Source organism: Oryzias latipes, chromosome 9 (genome assembly GCF_053564925.1).
Source record: "Oryzias latipes strain Hd-rR chromosome 9, Olatipes_Hd-rR_3.1".
In the NCBI taxonomy this organism is placed as follows: domain Eukaryota; kingdom Metazoa; phylum Chordata; class Actinopteri; order Beloniformes; family Adrianichthyidae; genus Oryzias; species Oryzias latipes.
The window spans coordinates 23,096,680-23,118,726 of NC_136245.1; the positions used below are offsets into that span (position 1 = coordinate 23,096,680).

Below are 22,047 nucleotides of genomic sequence, written 5' to 3' on the forward strand. Positions count from 1 at the left end.
TAACTTAAATAATGTTTTATAATGTGACTGGAATCCATAAATCTGTCCATCAGATGTTCAGAGCTTTTTGTTTTAAGCTGTTGATGTTTGCTAAATCTGTAGGCGACAGAGACCTCTGGTAAGACTACTGAGGCCCTGGAACAGCTCACTAAAGAGAAAGCAGTTTTGATGAAGGAGAAGAGCGAAGCCCAGACTTTACTGGAGGAGATCCGGAGCTCCAAACAGGAAATGCAGACTCGGGTAAGAAGTCTGCAAATTGTGGGGGGAAAAACACACGAAAGTCTTTGTAGTTGTAAACACTTGACTTTCTTTTTCAGCTGGAAGCAATTATGAAAGAGAATTCCAAATGTAAAGAAGATCTGAACTCATCCAAAGAGCAACTTTCCACTGAAATGGAAAGAACCAAGAGTCTATCCCAGAAAATGTGAGTACTCGCTGGACTGCAGGTTGGCAGAAACGGGGCCTGATAAAGGCTTTAAACAATGTAAAATCAAATTATTTTTAATATCATTTCTAACTATTTATTTTATTCATCCAGTGAAGAACTTCAAGAAGAGGTTTCAGTCAAATCAGAGTCCATGCAAACGCTGCTAGTTGAAAACCAAAGGCTCAGTCAAGAGCTGAGCAGCAATCACCACGAGCAGAAGGATCTTGTAAAGGTAAATCTAGTTATTTTGCATTCATAAAATGGATGTTTTGCGCTAATTTCATGCTTTCTATTTACCTTTGAATTTTAACTTTCTCCTAAGCTGAAAAAAGAGCACTCAAAACTCACAAAAGACGTGGAAGAGTTGAAACGAAGGTATGACAACAGACGGCACTTGATTCAGCCTTTTTGCTGTGATTTGTATATTCTTCTGTTTTATCTGAGTGTTTTTGTATTTTAAAAAAAATCTTCTTTTGAATGTCTTCTTTGAATGTCCTATAATCAGACCGTGATGGAGCAACTGCTGCATCCCATAATATTATGTTTTCAGTTATCTGACACCTTTTGAATTTAATACACCATTATTCACACGTACTGATTACATCTCTCGATGCCACCACGCAGTAACCTGCTTGCTAAATGCTGCTATTTTTGTTACTATTTTTGTTTTATCAGTTCTTTATCCTTAAATGTCTCTCCACATTTATAGCAGCCAACCACAAACTAAGGTGTATGCATTTGTTTTCTGCCTAATAATATCCATTCCATGCATTGCTGACCTTGTTGAATAGCGAAAGCACTTTGAAGGATCAGCTGAACAGAGAGAAAGCTGCCGTCAAACAGTCGCTCCATGAAAACAGTGCCTTAATTCTAGAGAAGGACCAACATGTGGAAAACCTGAAGAAAGAAGTAAGAGGCAACGTTTTCATTTGATACTGTTGTGGTTGTTACAGATGACTGGAATCCAGCTCAGTCTGAGCTTAAATGCATAGATGTGTTTGCTCAAACTGGCAGAAATAAAACCCATTTGCAGTAGATGATGTATAGAAGCATATTGCTTTCAATGAAAAAAAAAGGGGCGATCAATAAAGAATACTTGTGATGTTTTTAAAAGTATTTATATTTAAAAAAAAATATATGAAAGTTAGCAAAATATATCTCTAAAAGTCATACGACAAAAAATAGACTGCGTGCCACAAAGTTGACCTTCGCTGCTTTGTTTATTGTGAAGAGCACATAAACAAAACGGACTTGGGTGGACACGGACACATTGTGGCTTTCCGACTTTAATTGCAGATCATCTTTTAGTTTTCATGAGCAGATGAGCTCGGAGCCCAGCCTGTTTGAAGAACTCTGCCTTTATAGTTCTTAAAATAAAATTTGCATGAAAAACACAACAAATTAGAGCAAAGAACAGCAGTTTCCCCCCTTTTTTTATTGAATGCAATACGCTTCCATAATAAATTAGGGTGGGCACACAAGCTGACTTTAAAAAGACAGTTTTAGTAGTATTTGTCTTTCATTTCAAAAAGAAACGGGGCTAAACGGGGTAAATGTTGTCATCTACTCTTTTTGTAGCTGGAAGTATTGCGTGGAGAAAGTGCCTCTGTGAAGACGTTGCACAGTACAGTTCAGTTCCTGGAGCGGGACAAAGCAAATCTGAAGGAGCAAATCCAGAGACTGGAGAAAGGCATTACTGCTGGTCCCAACAATGGTAGCAAAGACTCAGGTAGCACTAAAGCTCATGAAAAAAGGTGTTCAATATTGCTTTAGTTTTATGAAAACAAATGAAAAGTGAGTTTTTCTCTCCTGTTTTTTTAAGGTGATGATGTTTTGGACCAAATGAGAGAGGAGAAGGAGATTGCACAAAGTCAGGTGAGTGCTGTTGGAACTCATGTTTGGTTCAAATGTTGTTTTTTGCCATGTTTGTTTTGTGTGCGGTAAAATCTCCTCATTCTTCTTGTGACATCTTTTGTCCTGCATTCATGTCGAGGCAGCCGTGTGGAAACGGTCTTTTCTGCATCCTGTGAATGCTGTCAGTGGTGGAAATCTTGCTCGGTTTCCTACTGCATTCTCTGTATTTCCTAAAGTGGATTAATGAGAGGATTCAGTGTTCAACAGAGGTGGATTTAAATCGATTTTAAAATAAAAATGTACTTGAACGATGCGATGATGTTAGGGTTCCCTCTGAACAAAATCAGTTTCATTGCATCGTCTTCCCTCTAAAGCAGGGGTGGCGAACAAGTTTGACACCAAGAGCCAAATTTTTTCACTGTGAGAGTCAAAGAGCCACACCACACACTGATTTGCCAAGGCGCACACACACAAACACACTATTAAAGCCATTTTATTTTCCATAACACACTCCTCTCCCTACAACAGAACAGCAAGTATTTTATTTGTGTTTATTTCAAGGAAAGTGTCCTCCCTCAATACACACATCAAATGAGCTTAGCCAGAGTTAACACAGCAACCACCCTGGAGGTCAGATACCCCCTCAACACACACAGGCACCTCTCTCTCATCTCACAGACACACACACTCTCTCTTTCTCTCTCTCTATCTCACTCTTTTCTCTGCCTCTCTCCGACACACACTACTACTCAGTGACGGGCGGTTAGGTTGATGCTGGTGAGCCACTGACTCCTCTGAATTCAGATTAATGATGATAAAAACTGAATATTTCACCGTTCATCCAACAGTATTTAACTGGTAATTCTTTGTATCTCAACATTCATCTTTTAATGACACTTACACCAACAAATACACAAACATCTGGACAGAGCATCCTTCTGGTGTCAAAGTGATTCATATTCACAATAAACAGATTAATTACATGAAATTTCAGTCGTGTGCAACTTAAATTAATGTTTACCTTCATTAGAATATCTTGCTTTTATATGTTTTTTTTAATTTAAAATTGAATGACTGACTTTTTGCATCAAAAGCAAATAATTTATTAGATGGTAATACATTGCAATGACAGGTCATTCTTCAACTTAGTACGCAAACAAGTGCTAAGTTACCTTTAAACTTGCTGCGTTATTCTTTTCTGCCATGAACTATTTTACTGCTTCCAAAAGCTCATATTCATAAACATAGTGACTTGCCATTCCGTTCAGTAAAAAAGTAAAAATCTTCCCATTCTTCCAGAAACCTCCTGTGTTTTATCTTCTCTGAATTTCACCATTTTGACCACGAGGGTAACAGTCTGCACGCGCATGAAATCTTTACCTATGTGTTCCGGCATTGGGCGTAAGCTGCGCAAATGATTGGCGGTCACGTATGTGTCGGGAGCAGCATCAAAACACACACACTGCCAAATTACTTTTATTATTATTTATTTTTAATTTTTAATACCCTCTTATGGTTTGAGTGTGGTTTAAGAGGGAAAAAACTATGAAATGAAGCACAGTATATATGATAAGACGGAAAGAGCCGCACGCTCATTGGCCAAGAGCCGCATGCGGCTCGAGAGCCGCGTGTTCGCCACCCCTGCTCTAAAGGGAGTTTCAACCGTTTATGGAATGATGACATCCATGTGTAGTTTTTCACGTATCATCTGTATTATACTTCATCACCGATGTTTTGTGTCTGATGGCATCAGTATGTTGTCCGGCAGAAGGTGGATCCCAATTCAGATTTAATCTTTTTTCCTTTCTCTTTTTATAACAAATTCGGCTCCTCCTCTGCCCTGTCTCTGATGTTGGCAATGCTCTGCACCTCCATCAGGCAGCGGTTTGTTCATGCTTTTCATCAACTTTACTTGTGCATGTTTGTCAGCCACGCTGTGTTTGTGTCGTATCGTCTGGAGTCACATTCTTCAAAGGCACTGTTGGTGTTGGATTGGAGGGGTGAAACGCCGTTCGCTCTGCTCACGGCTCATCAGGGGCGGGTTCAGACATGGAGACACTTTTGCTGTCATTCAAAGATGAATCATCCCTAAATAATTGAAACCCTTAGGAGTCATTTTAGTGCAGTGATTATTTCCTAGAAGAAAAAGATCATTTTGGAAATCCGATTTTCAGTAACAGTATTTATCACCGTTTCCGGATGAATCCATTGACTTATGATTCATTTGAAAGTTCCTGGGCTGATAACTCACCACTTTATCTAGATTGAGATGGTGGGTAAGACAAACACGGTCAATAAAACTCCCCAAATATATCACTCTGTAATCTCTTTTATGGAAAATTATTGCAAAACTAGCATCTATTAGTGGATAACGCACAATAACTTATGAAAGATATAATTGGAGCTACAGCTTTGTTCTCTATCACAGATTGAGTTCCTGAATTCGGTCATTGTTGACCTCCAGAGGAAAAATGGGGAGCTTAAAGACAAACTGGAAAAACTGGCAGCCGCTGCCCTCAATGGGAACAATCCAAACGAATTGGATAACCATGATGGGTAAGTTCAATAAAGACAAGTTTCTATCCTTCTTTTTTTTTTTCTTTCTCTTCTTCGCTAAGATCCTCAATGCTGTGAAATTGGGCTGATCTTTTAAAGATCCGAGGTTCCACTCTGAACCGTTTCAGTCAAATCTGACCACTCTGTGATGTTTAGTAACGCAACATTTGACTGTATTTGAAATATTTAAGCAACAAAACATTTAGGATGAACAAATACCGATCAAACTTCTGTTGTCACTATTTTTTTCTTGAATTGAAATGTAAAGATTTGATTTTTGAAAAGCAAATCTGACTCCCTTTTTTATCCAGACTATCCATCAAAAACCTGTGGCCTGAAGCTATTTATACACATGTTAAATCAGTGAGTTTCTACTTCTATATGGAAATGACGCAGCTGTCCCCCAAAAAGCAATAAGACGACAAGAGGCATTTGTGTGTAAAAGAATAGTTTTATTTGCAAGTGAACAAAAAGTAACATGTCCATGGTATACGTATAATTATAATTGTATCTCGCTTATCGCTGTATACTAGCCCCTAACACTATTCACACTCTGCTGTCATTTTCCATTTTTATGAACTTCGTCTTTTGGATCAAATTCAACTCTTTTCTTTAAAAATTTTAATAGATATTTACCAAAAAATTGAATGCACTCTACAGCTGTCAGTCAGCCTTTCCTTTTTTTGCCGTCCCTGCTGTGACTGTGGTGTAGAGGCACAATGGTAGACTTCTGATCGGAGGATCATAGGTTCAATCCTGCTTTGCCCACCCATGCGTCAAAGTGTCTTTGAGCAAGGCACTGAACTCCACAATGCTTCTGGTGGTTGGGGTTGTCGACTGTGTAAGGCAGTGGAACTGCCCTCAGTGTGTGTAGGTGAATGGGACTGTGATGGTACAGTGCTTTGGGCTTTAAGGAAGGTAGAAAAATGCTAAGTAAGCATAAGCCATTTACCATTTTATTAAATCTAATCCACCCTCATACAAACAAAGTTGATTCTTTTCTGTCTGTAGCCACGAAAAGCAGCCAGAGAAGAAGAAAGCCCCGCCAAGGCTGTTCTGTGACATCTGTGACTGCTTCGACCTCCATGACACCGAGGACTGTCCCACCCAAATGCAGATGCCCGACACCCCCCCACACACCGCCTACCACGGCAACAAGCACGAAGAGCGGCCGTACTGCGATATCTGTGAGGTCTTTGGCCACTGGACAGAGTCCTGCAACGATGACCAGACCTTTTAAAGCCTTTACAAGCCTCAAACGCACAATACGTAACTTTGCACATCATACTTGTTCTGCCGGGCTTTCGCTGTGTGTGTTCCGTGCTTCTCTGTCATCCATGCTTCCCTCAAGCGCTCTTAAAGAAGCCGCGTCTTCTGAAAATCTTTCCAAAACTCCAGAACAACCCTGCAGATGTTTGTAACTGTGAGTGTCTCTTTGGTTTGTGCGTGCGTGAGATCAGCAACTTTATCTGCATCCTATTCTGTTGGCAAAGCATGTTGGGAGTTACAAAGATGCTGTTTGATCAGGAACATGGTAATCTAAAGATGTAAAATATTTGATAGGAAAGTTCTAATCAGTTTGTGCAAAAATTGGTGGAGAATAAATTATTTTTTTATGCCTTGAAGAAGTATTTACGATTTAAAAGGGTTTGACAATGTTTGTAACTTTGTGGGGAGATTAGCTTGGCCTCGTTTAGGGAGGCACAGCGAAACCCAGTGCTGCTTGGCTTTAATGACAAACTTTTTTACGGTCTTCTTGAAGAACTTGCTGGAATATTTGTCGGAAAGAACACGGTTACTGAAAACTTCACAGTTCCAGTAAAATTGCCTTTTTACAAAGTTTGTTCTTCAAAAATGATTTCTTTTTGAAACGATGAAATGTTTTCCCATTTCTCTGAACACATTTTGAATATATATGTACAAAATAAAAGTTTATTGAATTAAAAATATGCTTTTTTTGGTCTCACTTCTCTCTGTATTGTTGCATGTTAAGTCATCCAAACACATTTTATCTTCTGCTGTGTCATAACCTGCAGATTTTAGGGTTCCTTAATTATCCCTTTATTTCAGTTCTGTGACACCACAAACAAACAAAACTCCCGGAGCTTAATTCAAGTAGATTTTCTTGGTTATTTAGCAGCAGTTTTGGGTTTAAAAAATACAGAAGTATTGTTATAATCTGCACAACACTTGAATGTATACAGGAAGTCGATTGGTTAATTGATTATGGTAAGTGGTCTCTTTGCATGATAAAAATGTGTTGGAACCATCTTGCTCATTTCCATCTGTTTAGTCCCCATCAGCTAATTGCTTTGGAATGCAAAGTAAAAACGAAGCAACAGTAAAAAATACAAAAATGTAGAAGTGGCCTATTGATTAAATAACTTGATACATTAAACAGTAACATCATGATTACAGTTCTGTTGTCTGAATAACCACACTGTGAAAGGTTTTGTCGTTCTCAACTCGCACTTGTACTTTACGTTTAACCCTTGTGCTATGTTAGATGACCCCACCATTGCATTGACGTGTCATTCCTACCATGATAAAGGTGGAAAGATTTCATGTAATCCATGGACACCAGAGAAGATCACAAATCATTGAAGAAAAATGGTTCAGCGCACTGTCTAGTGGGTCTAGATGACCCAACTCCCAATGTTAAAGTGCCTAGGATAGCACAAGGGTTACATTGCTTTACTATAGAAACTTTTGACTTGCATCATATTTTCACTAAGAGGGGCAACACAGTCACTGTTAGGTGCAGCTACACTTCATTTATTTTCATTAATGGCCAAGGAACTGCTATCTGGAACTTGTCATAACCTGTCAGGAGAGCATTTTTACTCTAATTTTTACTTTTTTTTTTATCTGTTATTGTTAGAGTTTTTTTTAAATCTGAAGTAAATGTAGCTTCTGCTTTTCCCATATATTGAAAACAAAGCTGAGAATGAAAAATAAAAGACTCACCAGTCTTTGTTTTTTCTTGCTCTGTACAGCAAATTTCAGGGTTACTGTCGATTTTTTACTTTTTTTTTAAACACGGGCAGATATACATACCAGCTGCATAATCCACAGCTGGTTCAGCTGGTCCAGTTACAATTTAGTAAATTGGAACACATTTAATTTGCAATTCAGTTTAAAATGCAGCTGAAACAAAGTTCAGGTGAAATACTGGGGGTAATATAAGTTGTTTTGCAATTTAAACCTTGGTTTGCTTCAGGAATGTTGGTGTGGTTGAGCTTCTGAAAGTGAGCCCCATTTCTCCAGCTGCACTCTCAGCTCCACGGTCACTTTGTCCTGCTGGACAGGTTGTGGATTGTCTGACTGAGTATTCACATATTGTTTCTTGCTTTCTTTGCCTGGCATAAAAAAACAAAACATCAAACATGAACCATGAAAGTTAGCAGACTGAAGAAAGGTATACAAACTCTTAAAAAAAACATTTTTATGACAACAATGCTATTTTAACCCAATCCCTTTGTATCCACATCTAATTATTTTTAAAAATTCCGCTGTATTTTCCACAACTTTTCCCGTCTTCCAGCCATTACCAGTACTTACATTTTGAATGTGATACATTCTTCTGTCCTTTTCCGCAACTTCCTCTTTGCTTTAGCACCTCATCTTCATTTTTGTTCTTTTCCAGATCCTTCAAAGGAAAAACAAAATAAATGTCTCCTCTTGTCAGGTTCTGTTGATAACTACTGACTGTATCTAGATATTTTTTAGAGGGACTGGGACTTGCCTTGTGAGGTGTTTGTGCCACATCCACCTCAAAGTCTTTGTGCTGAAGATCAAACTCACAAATGACGCTGAGTTCAGGATCTCCTCTGATCAGGCTTTGCAGAGGAACGTGAGCTGAGCCAAGGATTCGTCTAATAGGAGCGTCATCAACAAGTCTTTGGACAGATGTCCCCTTCTTATCCGTTGACTTTACTTTGGTGGAAATCAGCTTATCTTGAGGCTGAAGATGGTAAGCTTTGGTGTCAGTGAAAACTTCTTCCTTTTATTTTTTTAATTCATCAGACCTCATGACAGAGTTTAAAACATTTACTTCATTTTGAAATCATGCCCAGTTTGAAAAACAGTGGCATGACAGTGAAGTAGTATATGTTGACTATCTTAATGAAAAAATATACCAAGTCTCCACTGGCAGTGCCAAACAGTGCGGTTTAGTGAAATCAATAAGAAAAAAACAAGCCCAAAAATACTTTATAATTATATTATAAAATATATTTTATTTTCAAATAGACTTAACAATTCTGAAATTTTTTGCAAAACATGAACTTGTTCAAACAAAGCACTATGATGGTAAGCCATTTGTCAGTCGATATTTATTGCAAGTAAACCACCCCAGCACGGCTAATGTCTCATGAGGTTGTCATGAGTGCGAAGGGTAATTCAAACCTCTTTACCCCCAAGCTCTTCTAGGCCCCTATGTGTGGGTGGGCATTGTCATCCTGAGGAATAGAATGTAGGAAGATATACCACCCTCCTTAGCGATGAGCTTTTGTGGCTTACCCATACCATGTAGGTATCAATTAAATTCTATTTACGTAGCCCAATATTAAAACACCGTTGTCTCAATAGGCTTCACAATTGCACAAAACATAAAAATCAGTTGTGAAATAAAATAGCTGATTGCTAGACTAAACTGAAGAGACTGTGGTAAGCTAAACATGGCCTCCCTGCCCTTAGGCTTGGACCCACAGATATCAGTGAAGGTCATCTGGCAAGTTGTCAAGTCTGAAGTCTTTCCCATATTGAACCAAGTTAATGTCATGTGGGGGACCTGTGGAGGTGCTTTGAGCTTAGTAGATTATTAGTTGGTGAAGCTTAAAACATTCATGCCCTGCAGAACTTAGGCAGATTTCTCCACATCATTTTAGTTTTTTGAAATCATGTTTTCATAGGCTGCATGAGGTTAAAACCCAATATATGTAAAAACTAAGCAAATGAATACTTACGATCAATTCAACCGTGGGCTCTGAATCTATGTTCTGTGAAAGTTTCATCTTTTGAATGCAATAATAGAAAATGAACACATTTTTCCGTGATATCTTTTTTTTTATGTGTGTGGAAAGGGTCTACATAATTACGGTACCACAGCGGCTGATCTTGGTATCTTCTTGGTTTGCCCACAAACTGACAAAGTGTTTGGGAGACTGAACCCCAACCCTCACACTGCCTTCACCCAAAAATGTTACTCTTTATGCACAGAGCGTTTTCCATGTCTCTGCCCTCCCTTTGATATATGATCCAACTGTGTGTTTAGCTTGTGTGTGTTTATATGTGTGCTGCTGACCCCTTCACTTTCAAGGTTTATGCTTTGGTTGTTTACCTTTCTGCATATCCCCTGAGGGGTGACCACAGCGAATCACCTTTTCACTAATCACCACATTTATTTTGGCAGAGATTTTTACGCTGGATGCCCTTCCTGACACGACCCTGTATTCTTATCCGGGCTGGGGACAGGCACACGGAGACCCAGACCTGGGTCCCCTTGTGGTTCCAGAGTTAGGCAGTAGGGTGAGGAGTCTTACTTAAGGATCCACACTTGATGAAGCTCATTGCGCCCCCTTGGGAAACAAACCCTGGTTTTTCATGCACCAGTCCTACCATGCAGCCAATTTGAGCCATCCAGCCGCTCCAAGGCTCACACTTTTGGGATAGCTAATGTTATAGCACAAACAGACATTACTCAAAATAATTTAATAAATAACTTGCTCAATGAGATAAAACAGCAGAGTTTCTCAGGCTAACCGACTTCTTTTCTGTAGCAAAATTCTGCTCATTAATAGTGATGGCAGAGGTGGTTTCTGCTCATAAAAGTGAGTAATGAACAAAACATGTCACAATTTCCTAAGACGTTATGACAAACTCACCTCCTTCCCTTTCCTGCCTTTCATGTCTTTCACCGTTTGGCCTGATTTGTCTGACAGGGCATCTTCAGAGGCTGCAGGCCGTGATACTATCTTTAAAGTATTAAATGCCACACATGAGATAACAAATTTAAAAAATTTAAGTCAGCTTCTTATGTCAATACCTTTTCCTCTTCTAGCCTTAAGTAAAGTCCACGCTTCAGAAATGTCTTGAAGTCTCTCAGAGAAATGACGGCATACGTTTGTGAGTCACTGAAATCCATGACCTCCGACCATGTTAATTTTGACGTGCTGTGACTGGACACTGCAGGAAAAAGAGACATGAAGTCATAATAAGAGGAAACATCATAGGTAGAGTGGAAGCAAATTAGTCAAAGATGCTTGATAAATGATCCATGTCAACCTCACAACCGATTTGAGGTCTTCTGATGGAATTTATTGAGTAATTCTGTGGAGACTGATAAGAAACGGCTCTTCCAAGGTTTACAGGATGTGTTATTCAGTTCTAGTATTGCATCATTAAACTTAAAGCCAGCCCATAACTATTTCACGACAGTGATTCAGTTATCTTGTGAGAAAGTCCTACTTGGTGCTGTGATACTGCAGGTTTCTGTGGTTTTGACCACTCCGCAGTCTGATCTGTGTATCTTTCTTTCATGGTTCCTGTTTGATTGCAGGCTTGTGTTAGTTGAGCCGTCCTCTGTCGTTGTGGAGACTGTGTCAGATACAGACTTACACGCCAAGTTCTGCCAGCAAAAATAGAAACATTTTAAATGCAGAACCCCCCTTCCCCTTTCCCCACATGTGTTTTTGTTATTTTTTTTAAGGAAACTCCACATTTTTTACAATAAAGGTAATCTAGAGAATACACTGGTTCTCAAGCCATGCTATCCTTCATGTTTTCAATATTACTCTTCCCAAATATAGTTCACATTAGCTCTTCATCATCAGTTTTCTGAAATCCAATCAAAACGTAATAATTTTATATTAAAATGTATTTAAAAATTAATGTTTGGGTAAAAGGATAATATTTTCAGTGGCCTCATTGGACACTAGGCCAAAAATGACAAAGACGTGAACAGTTTTTGGAAACCAAGATAATTTTCAAACATTAAAAGACAGACAATTTATTTAGTCACAGTTTGGGACCTGAGGATATTCAGTTTGGACAGATCAGCAACCAGCTTTCAGGCCTACGATTTTCTGTAATTATGCTCTCTGTGATGCAACATGCATTTCTAACGTTTTGCATTTTAAAAACTTTGATTAAGCCATGTTTTGTTTGTTCAATTAAGGTTATGTTTTCTGGTTTATTGCCCGATCAACTCAGCTGCTTTATAATTTCAGTAAATCAAAGACCAGGGTTTGCTGTTGCTCACTGGCAGATATTCTTGTTTGTAACCCCTGGGTGTTCTGTCTTGTCATTTTGTTTTTCATTTTGCCACACCTTAGCTTAGGTTAGGTTTTATCGTGATGTATTCATTTACTAAATTACCTTTTTGCTACAATTTATGTTTCCTGGGAGCTCAACCACCATCATCATTTAATCTCTTATGTTGAAACTATGAAGCTGTTACTTTTTAAAATTTCTTCTTCTTTCTCAAGTGGCCAATGGAGCAAAAAGAGTTTACAACAACAATTTTTCCTGAACTTATTAAAAGTCTCAGCCAGGACAACTATTAGTTTCTGCATGAGTGTTGTTGCTAAATGTATTTTTTTACAAACATAACCGATTTTGCACACAATAGTAAAACAGTCTTAATTACTCATTCAATATTTTTTTCTTTAAAAATACCTAACTCCATGCATCACTGTTTTATCAGTGTTGTTATTTTTTCATTTGTTTGATTTTCTTCTGAATACTTCTTCTAATAATAATAATAAACTTTATTTGTATAGCACCTTTCCAGATGAAAATCACAAAGTGCTTCACAGTACAACACGATAAAACAACAGTAAAACACAGTAAAAACACATGTTAAAAAGAAATTAAGAAAAAGCTATTTTAAAAAGATATGTTTTTAGCTGCTTTTTAAAAGAAAACACGGAGTCCACAGATCTGAGGCTGAGAGGAAGAGAGTTCCAGAGGGATGGAGCCACTGCTGCAAAGGCTCTGTCTCCTTTAGTTTTTAACTGAAGACTGCCAACATTTTTTTTACACATCGCTATTACATAAAGCAATCACATTGAATATTTAAGGTTTTGTTGCATCTTTGTATGTTCGGAATTCCTCTTTTTCGTCAGATATTTAAAGAATCTTTGAGATGCAACAGATTCTGAATGCAAAGACTTCAATTAAAATAAGTTTTAAATATCAAACAGCACAAGGCTACATGGAAAAAAAAGGGTGTTGTCAGGGTCCAACTTACATTTTTTTTCCAACAGTAAAAATTAAACGTAGATTTTTTAAAATAATTTGTAAGAATTTGCAACCAAAATAACATTTTAATATTGCAGTTTTTGAAATTATTCCTTTGTAGTCCTTTTTAACAGAAATACTGTTAAAATAATGTATTTGTATTCGTATTTAAAAACATAATGTGTTGAGCCATATGCTCTCCACATGTAAAAATGTTCAGAATATCAAGAGGACAAAAGTAAAATGTTTTTAGTATTTTTTAAGTTGGTGACTTATTCATAATAAAAAGAAGCCTACGATCATTATAAGATTTGTGAGCAGAAAGCACAAGGTGGAAATCCTAAAGGAGACAAAGAAACTGAAAGGCACTGGAGTTTATTTAAATGAGCACCTGACCAAGAAAAACTCAGAAATTGCTTGGACATGTCGTATCCTGAAAAAGCAACATAAAATACAAGCCACCTGGACCAGGAATGGAAAAGTGTTCATAAAACTAAATGGATCACCAGAGCAAGCTAAAGTGGTAGCAGTGAGACAACCGAAAGACCTGGATCAGTACAAATGAAAAACTCTGAAGTTCTATTTTGTTTAGACTCTACTGACAGAATCAGACTGTGGACTATTCTGTAGAGAGCAGGACTTCATTTTCAGCACAAATGACTGACTCATTGGTGAGTGAAAACACTTCTAAGTTTGATTATACAGAGCATGGACTTTATGATTTTGATAATGATGTGGATCCAGAGACTCATGTGTTTAATAAGTTCAAGGATACCTGCAGATATTACTGTGAGGAACAACTCAGTGAAGTTAAAACTGAGGGAACATTTTCTGTTATTCATTTCAATTGTAGAAGTCTACCAAGAAATTTTGATAAAATTAAATCTTTTTTGGACACATTTAAAGGAAAATTTAAAGTAATTGCTCTGTCAGAGACATGGATAATTAAAGGGAAGGAAAATAATTTGAAAGTTGAAGGTTATGATTTGAATTTCAATAGCAGAACAAATGGGATTGGAGGGAGAGTTGCCCTTTATATTGACAACGGTTTAAAATGGAAACCGGTAAAATGCATGACATCTACTATTGATGATTTAATGGAAAGTGTTGCTGTGGAAATAGAGTTACAAAAAAACAAAAATATGACTGTTGGATGTGTATATAGGAAACCAGGATCAAAAATTGAAACTTTTAAGGAAAATTTAGAAGATATGTTAAGTAATCTAAACCATCATAAACAATTAATAATTTGTGGAGACTTCAATATAGATCTCATAAAGCTAGATTCACATTTACATACATCTGATTCTTTCGATTCATTATATAGTAAACGACTGTATCCTTTGATTACAAAGCCTAGCAGAATAACAACAACTAGTGCAACTTTAATAGACAACATTTTTACCAATATTTTGGAAACTCAAAGAAATTGTGGGTTAGTAATTAATGACATAAGCGATCACTTGCCTGTATTTGCTATATTTGACTTCAGGTTGCAAAAAAAGTCAGCAGAAATCCACCAAATATACAAAAGAATAAGGAATGATGAAACTGTGAACGCTTTCAGAAATGATCTCATAAATCAAGACTGGAATGAAATTTATACAGATGATGTAAATGGTGCATATGAGGCTTTTCTGAAATGTTATTTAGATCTTTACAATAGACGTTGTCCAGAAGTTCTAAGTAGACCTAAATCTAAAAATAAAAGAAAACCCTGGATAACAAAGGGCCTACAGAATGCTTGTAAAAAGAAAAACAAACTCTATAAGGACTTTTTAAACTTAAGAACAGTAGCAGCTGAAAAACGTTATAAGGTTTACAAAAACAGAAAAGAAATATCATAGGATTCTGTGTGAAATAAACATAACTTAAAGGCTACGTGGAATATTCTGAATAAGGTCATAGGAAATAAGTCAGGATCAATAGAACTACCTCACTTCTTCCTTAAAGACAATGTGGTCATTAAAAAGCAAGAGGACATGGCAAATTAATTCAATTCATTCTTTGTAAATATAGGACCCAATTCAGCAGAAAATATTACATGCAATTTACAATCAAAAGATATTATTAAAAATAGGATTTCCCAATCTATGTATTTATCTGATGTGACTGACAATGACATTTTGACTACAGTCTACAAACTAAAAAACAAGACCTCAAAGGACAGTGACGGGATTGACATGAAATTAATAAAAATGACCATAGATTGTGTTGTAAAACCACTACATCATATCTTTTTTTTTCTTTTTTTTTTTACTTGTCCTGTCCAACAGCTGGGCAGGCAGATGAGAGCTGACGGCCTCTTGTGTTGGACATATTTTACTTTAAGAAGAGGGGTTATTAATCTTCAGACAAACCAAAGGTATGTCTGAATAAACCCCTTTTGTAATTGAGGCCAAACTTTATTAATTCCAATCAGGTTTGAAAATCTTTAGTGTTGGACCGGACGGAAAAGGAAAGAAGGGAAGAAGAGAGAGGGATGTTAGAGAGAGAGGGGGGGGGGTAAGAGGGTGATAATAGGAGGGGGGGGGGGGGGGATAAGACCATGAAGCAGCACAAAGCAACAAGTTTACTGGTTGTTTATCATTACGGTAAGGTTCAAATGTAGTACAAAAAGGGCAGGGCCTGTCCAAACACACTCAAATGTTATCAACACACTTGCTGGCTGAAAGAAAAAAACAAACAAACAAACAAACAAAAAAAACGTCCACATGTCAACATGTACACAAAACAGATAGTGTTCACACACACATACTTATGCCTTTAAACCAACTAGTGTGAAATATTTCAGTCATTCAATCATGCAAACTGTTAGTGCAAAGGTGAGCTAACACCTGTGCTCAGGTGAGTGTTTGTTTTTTCTAAAATGGACGGTGGAATGTGAAAAGAAGGAAGGAGAGTGCCCAGCCGTCCCCACACCAAGACCCCCGCCGCATCAGCAGCGGCAGCTGGAACCCCCAACGCCACACGGCCGCAGGCAGGGAACAACCGCCCGCCGGGCGACCCAGCCCGCCTCCCAGGTCAGGGCCAGCAGGACCGCCGCGAAGCCCCCAGAGCCAGAGAGCAGGGAGGCACGAAGGGAAAGGGAGCGCCGCCCCAGCCCAACCAGGAGGGCAGCCCCCCGCCGCGCCGGGAGAGCCCAACGCAGGGCCCCATCTGAGAAGGGCGCCCACAACCCCAGACGAGCTGCCCACCACCCCCCAGGCATCCCCCCGCCCCAACCCCAGGTACGAGCCAGGACCCCCCAAGGGAGACCCGCCCCACACTCCAGGCAGCCACCCACCCGGCCCACGGTTGGTCCAGGGAGGAGCAAAGCAGGGGCCAGCCGCCCCCGCCCAGGAGGGGAGCGCCCCGGGGAGAAAGGGAGCCCACCAGGGGTGTTGTAAACTTGGCCCGACCAGGCTCGGCCACAGTTGGAGGCTTGGCGGGCCCAGCACCCACATACACAATGGGAGTTTTCATGGATTTAAAGAAAGCTTTTGACACCATAGATCATTCTATCTTGATTTCTAAATTATATGCATATGGGGTTAGAGGAATCGCCCTGAACTGGATCACTAGTTATTTATAAAACAGACAACAATATGTGCAGTTTGGAGGTAAGAAGTCTGATCTTATGAATATTATTTGTGGACTCCCACAAGGCTCAATTGTAGGACCTAAACTTTTTATTTTATATAGAAATGATATTTGTGATATTTTTTTTTTTTTTAACTTGTCCTGTCCAACAGCTGGGCAGACAGATGAGAGCTGAGGGCCTCTATTTGTGATATTTCTAAGTTGTTACAGTTTGTTTTATTTGCTGATGATACTAACTTTTTTTGTTCTGGGGATAATCTGAAAACCTTAGCTAAAAGTATTGAAATGGAAATGATAAAACTCAAAATGTGGTTTGATTACAATAAACTATCTTTGAATCTAACTAAAACAAAGTTTATGGTATTTGGTAATAAAAACAGAACAGAAGTGACTTTGTCCATTGACAACATAAACATAGAACTGGTGTCTGAATTTAAATTTTTAGGGGTTATGTTGGACGACAAATTAACATGGAAATCTCATATATTGAAGGTAAAAAATAAAGTAGCCAAGAGCCTTTTTGTTCTGAACAAATCTAAATATGTTTTACCATGTCATATTATGCACATGTTATATTGCTCTTTGGTTTTACCTTATTTTACATATTGTATTGAAGTGTGGGGAAATACACATGAAACTAATATAAGGCCCTTAATTCTACTACAGAAGAAAGCTATTCGAATAATTCACAAAGCTAATTTTAGAGATCACACAAATAAACTTTTTATTAAGTCAGGCTTATTAAAACTTAAAAATTGAATTGAATTGCAGACCTTATTAGTTATGTTTAAAGCCAGAAAAAGAGATTGACCAGAAGACCTACAAAAGCTTTTTATTTTTACCACAGGAGATGAAAATCATAGGAGAAAATTTGATTTCAAACAACAGATTGCTCGAACAACATTAAAGCAAAAGTGTTTGTCTATAGCAGGGGTAAAAATGTGGAATTCCCAGGAGAATAATTTAAAAAGTTGTCAAAATATTATTAAACGGATGTATAAAGTTAAACAAATTAGTTTGTACAAACTTGATTGTTGAATGGAATTTTTGGAATGTATGTATTAAATGAATGGAATGTATTTACTGTTTAGTGGAATTGTATATTGTGAAATTTGAGCACAGGTGATGGTGTGAGAAATGTAAATGTAATGTTTAAAAGGGAGCAGATAATTATAAGAATTGTGTTCTTCAATTCTGCTCCCTTACAATCATGAAAATGTTTAATATGTAAGAGAAACATGTGAACATTGGTTTTCATGAAAGGAACAAATAAATAAATGAAATGAATGAAATGAAATGAAATTATATTATGTTGAAAATTAAACTTGGATCACACAGAGATTTTCTGATATTTATGAGAAGGAAAAGTGTAAAAAGAGTGAATTACCAGATTATTAGGAGCGTGATGACTCGGAAATTCATAAAAGATGTAATATTTTGTGGTGACAAATAATTCAGGAGCTGATCCTTCCACTCTCACCGTTGGATCTGGCATTCCTCTCATCCTCCCAACACTCACGGTAGCTAATGCTGTGTCTGCCTTTAGATCTGCACATATAACAATTATCCTTAGATTATAAAAAGAGCTTTTGTCACACATTATGGTAATAGAAGATGTTCTCCATCACACAGCAGTCATTCCTCACCATTCATTGTGGCAAAGCCTCTGAATTGCTGTCTTTCCTCAGGGGAGATGTCTGAGCCATCTAAGTAAGCAAGCTGTGTGAGGGTGTCCACAGTAAGGCCTGGATACGCTGGTGCAAGGGTGAAAGGATTTCCCTCTAGTATTAGTGTCTTAAGGCATGAGAGGGTACTGAGGGCCTTTACCAGGGCCTGCTGGTCCTCAAAGTCACAGTCACTGAGGTCCAAACACACTAGCTGTGGCCTGAAGTCGGGGGAAAAACATAGATTTACAAATTGTGTCCATTAAATTAAATGTATAGTGAAGATGAAGAGCTACAGAAACATTCTTACAGTTTTGGTTAATTATTAAACCCTAAATTTTGTATTGATCTACCCCCCAATACTGGAGTGGGATGGAGGAACCAAAAGTCTTAAGTCATTGATGTGTCATCACCCTCAGACAAATGAACACAGTTGTGAAAACAGGAATGTAACACTGAGATTAACCTACAGTATTTAACCTCATCATGATGTGATGTAACACACTACACACCTAGCTCCCAAACCAAGAGTTTCGCTTGAAATTTCCCCTGACATAGTTCAGAAACCAGACAGCTTCCTCTGTGTGTGTATGTGTGTGTGTGTTTGTGTGTGCAGGCAAATGTGTGTGTGTGAATTAACCATTTTCTTCCAGTAATACAAGACACGTCTTCATGCAAACCGATGGGGTTTGAGCCAAGGCTGAGATACTGAAGCTGAGGAAGCCGGCAGCTGCTGAGACCGCTTAGAGAAGACAAACGGTTTGCACGAAGCTCCAAAACCTTCAAAAAGAGCGTTTGTTACAGTCAGTCATCATTATAGCATCATGCTCACTTTCACAACGTCAAACCAGGAGTTTTGTGCTTTAACACTTGCCCTGAGCAGCAAAGTCACAGCAAGTGTTTCACATGAGATGTGATTTCAAAGTAAGATATGCAATAATTCTCTGGTCTTTCTGACTATCTGTGAGTCAGGAGGAAACTGTTGAAGCTTCACGATCTGATAAGCTGTGACAGCGGCAAATCAATCGGGTTCAGGAAAAGACTTGCCTTCAGTGTAATGGGAAGACTCTCCACAGCGATTTCTGTCAGCAGATTGGCACTCAGAACTAGCTCCTCCAGCTTTGAGAACTTTAGAAGACCATCATCAATGACTGACACCTGGGTGCAGCAGACATACTGTCAAACAAACAATTCACATATACCTGCTCTGTTTTCATGGCGCAAGGATGCTTTATGCTAAAAATGTTGAGGATTCATTTAATCAAATGATGGTGTTCTCCACGGTAAAAACCTTTACAAAGAAGATGTTTTCAGCCCCAAAACAAAGTTGTTTATGGATTTACTATTAACCTAACAGGTATGGTTGATAAAACCTGTTTTTATTTAGTTTAACTCTCATTTAAAACTGCAACAAAATTAAGAACAAATCAGAATCAATGAGGTATGGGTTTAATTAAAGATTGGAAGGGAACTGGAATGACAGATATTCAAGAGCTGCTCAGGCTGAAAATGAAACCCTGACGGTTTACTGGCACTGTTTGTGGTTCAGTAATGAGGTCTGTCTTTGAATTCTACAGGCATGTCGTTGTTCACGTCCCACTTTGGTTCAACCTTTGATGTGAAGAAAAAAAAACAAAATTGGTACGCACAATCTTTTAATGTAGATAAGGTCAAATTCTGAAGTCTGCTGTTTTTTTTGCGTATATACACTCACTGGCCACTTCAATAGGTAAACCTGTCCAACTGCTTGATGACGCAAACTAATCAGCCAATCAGAAGGCAGCATCTCAGTGGACTTGGGCATGTAGACATGGTCAAGACGATCTGCTGCAGTTCAAACCGAGCATCAGAATGAGGAAGAAAGGACTCTGAAGTGACTTTGAATGTGGCATGGTTTGTGATGGCAGACGGACTGAGTATTTCAGAAACTGCTGATCTACTGGGATTGTCACGCACAGCCATCTCTAGGGTTTACAGAGAATGGTACAAAAAACGGAACATTGTAACTGAGCGGCAGTTCACTTAGATCTCAAGACTGTGAAGGCCACTCAAGGACCTTGAAATACTTCTTACTAGGCCAGTTTTTGAGATTGTTGTCATTCTGAAACACGCAGCCACGTTTCATCTTCAATGCCCTTGCTGATGGAAGGAGGTTTCCACTCAAAATCTGACCATATTTGGCCCCATTCATTCTTTTCTTCACACGGATCAGTTGTCCTTGTCCTTTTGCTGATAAAAAGCCTCAAATCATGATGTTTTTTAACCCCCATGCTTTACAGTAGTTATGGTGTTCTTTGGATGCAACTCAACATTATCTCTCTTCCAAACACAAGTAGAGTTCTTACCAAAAAGTTATTTTTTGGTTTCATCTGACAATAGGACATTCTCCCAATCCTCCTCTGGATCATCCAAATGCGCTCTATCAAACTCTAGACTGGCCTGCACATGTACTGGCTTTAGCAGGGGGACACGTCTGACACTGCAGGATTTGAGTCCCTTGCAGCATAGTGTGTTACTGCTGGTAGCCTTTGTTACTTTGTTCCCAGCTCTCTGCAGGTCATTCACGAGGTCCCCCTGTGTGGTTCTGGGATTTTTACTCACCGTTCTAGTGATCATTTTTACCCCACGGGATGACATCTTGCAGGGAGCCCCAGATGGAGGGAGATTATCAGTGGTCTTGTATGTCTCCCATTTCTTAATAATGGCTCCCACAGTTGTTTTCTTCTCACCACCTATTGCAGATTCAGTCTTCCCAGGCTGGTGCAGGTCACTATTTGGTTTCTGGTGTCCTTAGACAGCTCTGTCGTCTTGGCCATGGTGGAGTTTTGAGTGTGATTGTTTAGCATTGTGGACAGGTGTCTTTTATAGAGATAACGAGTTCAAACAGGTGCCATTACTACAGGTAACGAGTGGAGGACAGAGGATCCTCTGACAGAAGAACTTACAGGTCTGTGAGAGCCAGAAATCTGGCTTGTTTGTAGGTCACCAAATACTTATCCACCATAATTTATAAATAAATTCTTTAAAAATCAGACATTGTGATCTTCTGGTTGTTGTTTTTTTTCTCATTTTGTCTCTCATAGTTGAGGTATTCCTATGATGAAAATTACCGCCCTCTCTCATCTTTTTAAGTGGGAGAACTTGCACAACTACAGTAGATCAGGAAATCTGCATACTCACACCCTTGTCAACAATGCGAAGTGTTGTAAAGTGATTGTAAATAAAGTTTTTTCGTAGACGTTCAGGAGTTAGCACAGCCAGCTCTCTCAGTGTGGAAACTTGAGGGCTCCAGGAGTCATCAACCTGCCCCCATGGGGAACGAGGGCATTTCAAGAGATCCAGAAGCTCATCTGCTGACTCCCTCTCTGGTCCATCTCCACCGTCTTTGGATTTTCTCTAATAGCAGAATCACTAATTTTGTCAGTTTTATATACATAACACAACTTACTGCAAGATTTAAGTGCTAAAAGTTTTTAAATCAATAACATAAAAACAGTCCATCTAAAACTCACCCAGCTGCCATTTCCACAGGGAAAGTCGTTCAAACAGAGATGGCGGATCATCTTTTCTATCTCAGATGAAAGTGTTTTCGATGCCATGATGGCACTGACGTACTCTAAAACGTTATACGTGAAAAGACCTCTAGTATGTAAGTCACTTTCAGTAAAGCCAGGTTGTCTGTGGTCTGGTGTTTGCTTACAATTGTTTGTGTGTTGCCTAGCA

At 38.6% G+C, this 22,047-nt stretch overlaps 2 protein-coding genes across 9 annotated transcripts in view; one reads left to right on the forward strand and one right to left on the reverse strand.

The window, feature by feature from the left end:
• Positions 1–6,784, forward strand: part of clip1a (CAP-GLY domain containing linker protein 1a) — a 26,123-nt gene extending 19,339 nt beyond the window's left edge. For all 7 annotated transcript variants that reach the window (XM_011479116.4, XM_078953018.1, XM_078953015.1 and 4 more), the window contains 9 exons: positions 103–240; positions 318–424; positions 539–659; positions 750–802; positions 1,219–1,336; positions 2,006–2,156; positions 2,250–2,302; positions 4,710–4,837; positions 5,849–6,784. In XM_011479116.4, coding sequence (XP_011477418.1) covers positions 103–240; positions 318–424; positions 539–659; positions 750–802; positions 1,219–1,336; positions 2,006–2,156; positions 2,250–2,302; positions 4,710–4,837; positions 5,849–6,077 — 1,098 coding nt within the window. In that variant the 3' untranslated portion in view covers positions 6,078–6,784. The remainder of the gene's footprint in view (positions 1–102; positions 241–317; positions 425–538; positions 660–749; positions 803–1,218; positions 1,337–2,005; positions 2,157–2,249; positions 2,303–4,709; positions 4,838–5,848) is intronic.
• LOC101171172 (leucine-rich repeat-containing protein 43) lies at positions 5,269–22,043 on the reverse strand. 2 transcript variants are annotated; one of them, XM_020705892.3, is made up of 12 exons: positions 21,837–22,043; positions 21,505–21,720; positions 19,372–19,482; positions 18,965–19,104; positions 18,307–18,545; positions 18,141–18,208; positions 11,306–11,465; positions 10,884–11,023; positions 10,723–10,812; positions 8,583–8,801; positions 8,399–8,486; positions 5,269–8,196 (listed from the first exon to the last, which is right to left on the reverse strand). In XM_020705892.3, the coding sequence occupies exons 1-12, from the start codon at positions 21,921–21,923 to the stop codon at positions 8,054–8,056; spliced, it is 1,701 nt and encodes a 566-aa protein (XP_020561551.1). In that variant the 5' UTR covers positions 21,924–22,043; the 3' UTR covers positions 5,269–8,053. The 2 variants fall into 2 exon arrangements, with proteins under 2 accessions (XP_020561551.1, XP_011477412.2); XM_011479110.4 differs by having other exon boundaries at positions 18,048–18,208; positions 21,837–22,042.
• Between the last annotated feature and the right edge of the window lie 4 nt (positions 22,044–22,047).

What these genes read in the sequence shown, in the direction of transcription:
- LOC101171172 (XM_011479110.4), bottom strand. Translation starts at nt 21,923, where the DNA reads ATGGCATCGAAAACACTTTCATCTGAGATAGAAAAGATGATCCGCCAT. An exon ending in TTCGCATTGTTGACAAGGGT is followed by an intron (nt 19,483 to 21,504) that starts GTGAGTATGCAG and finishes TGCTGCACCCAG; the next exon opens with GTGTCAGTCATTGATGATGG. An exon ending in ATCACGCTCCTAATAATCTG is followed by an intron (nt 11,466 to 18,047) that starts GTAATTCACTCT and finishes TTTTGCTGGCAG; the next exon opens with AACTTGGCGTGTAAGTCTGT.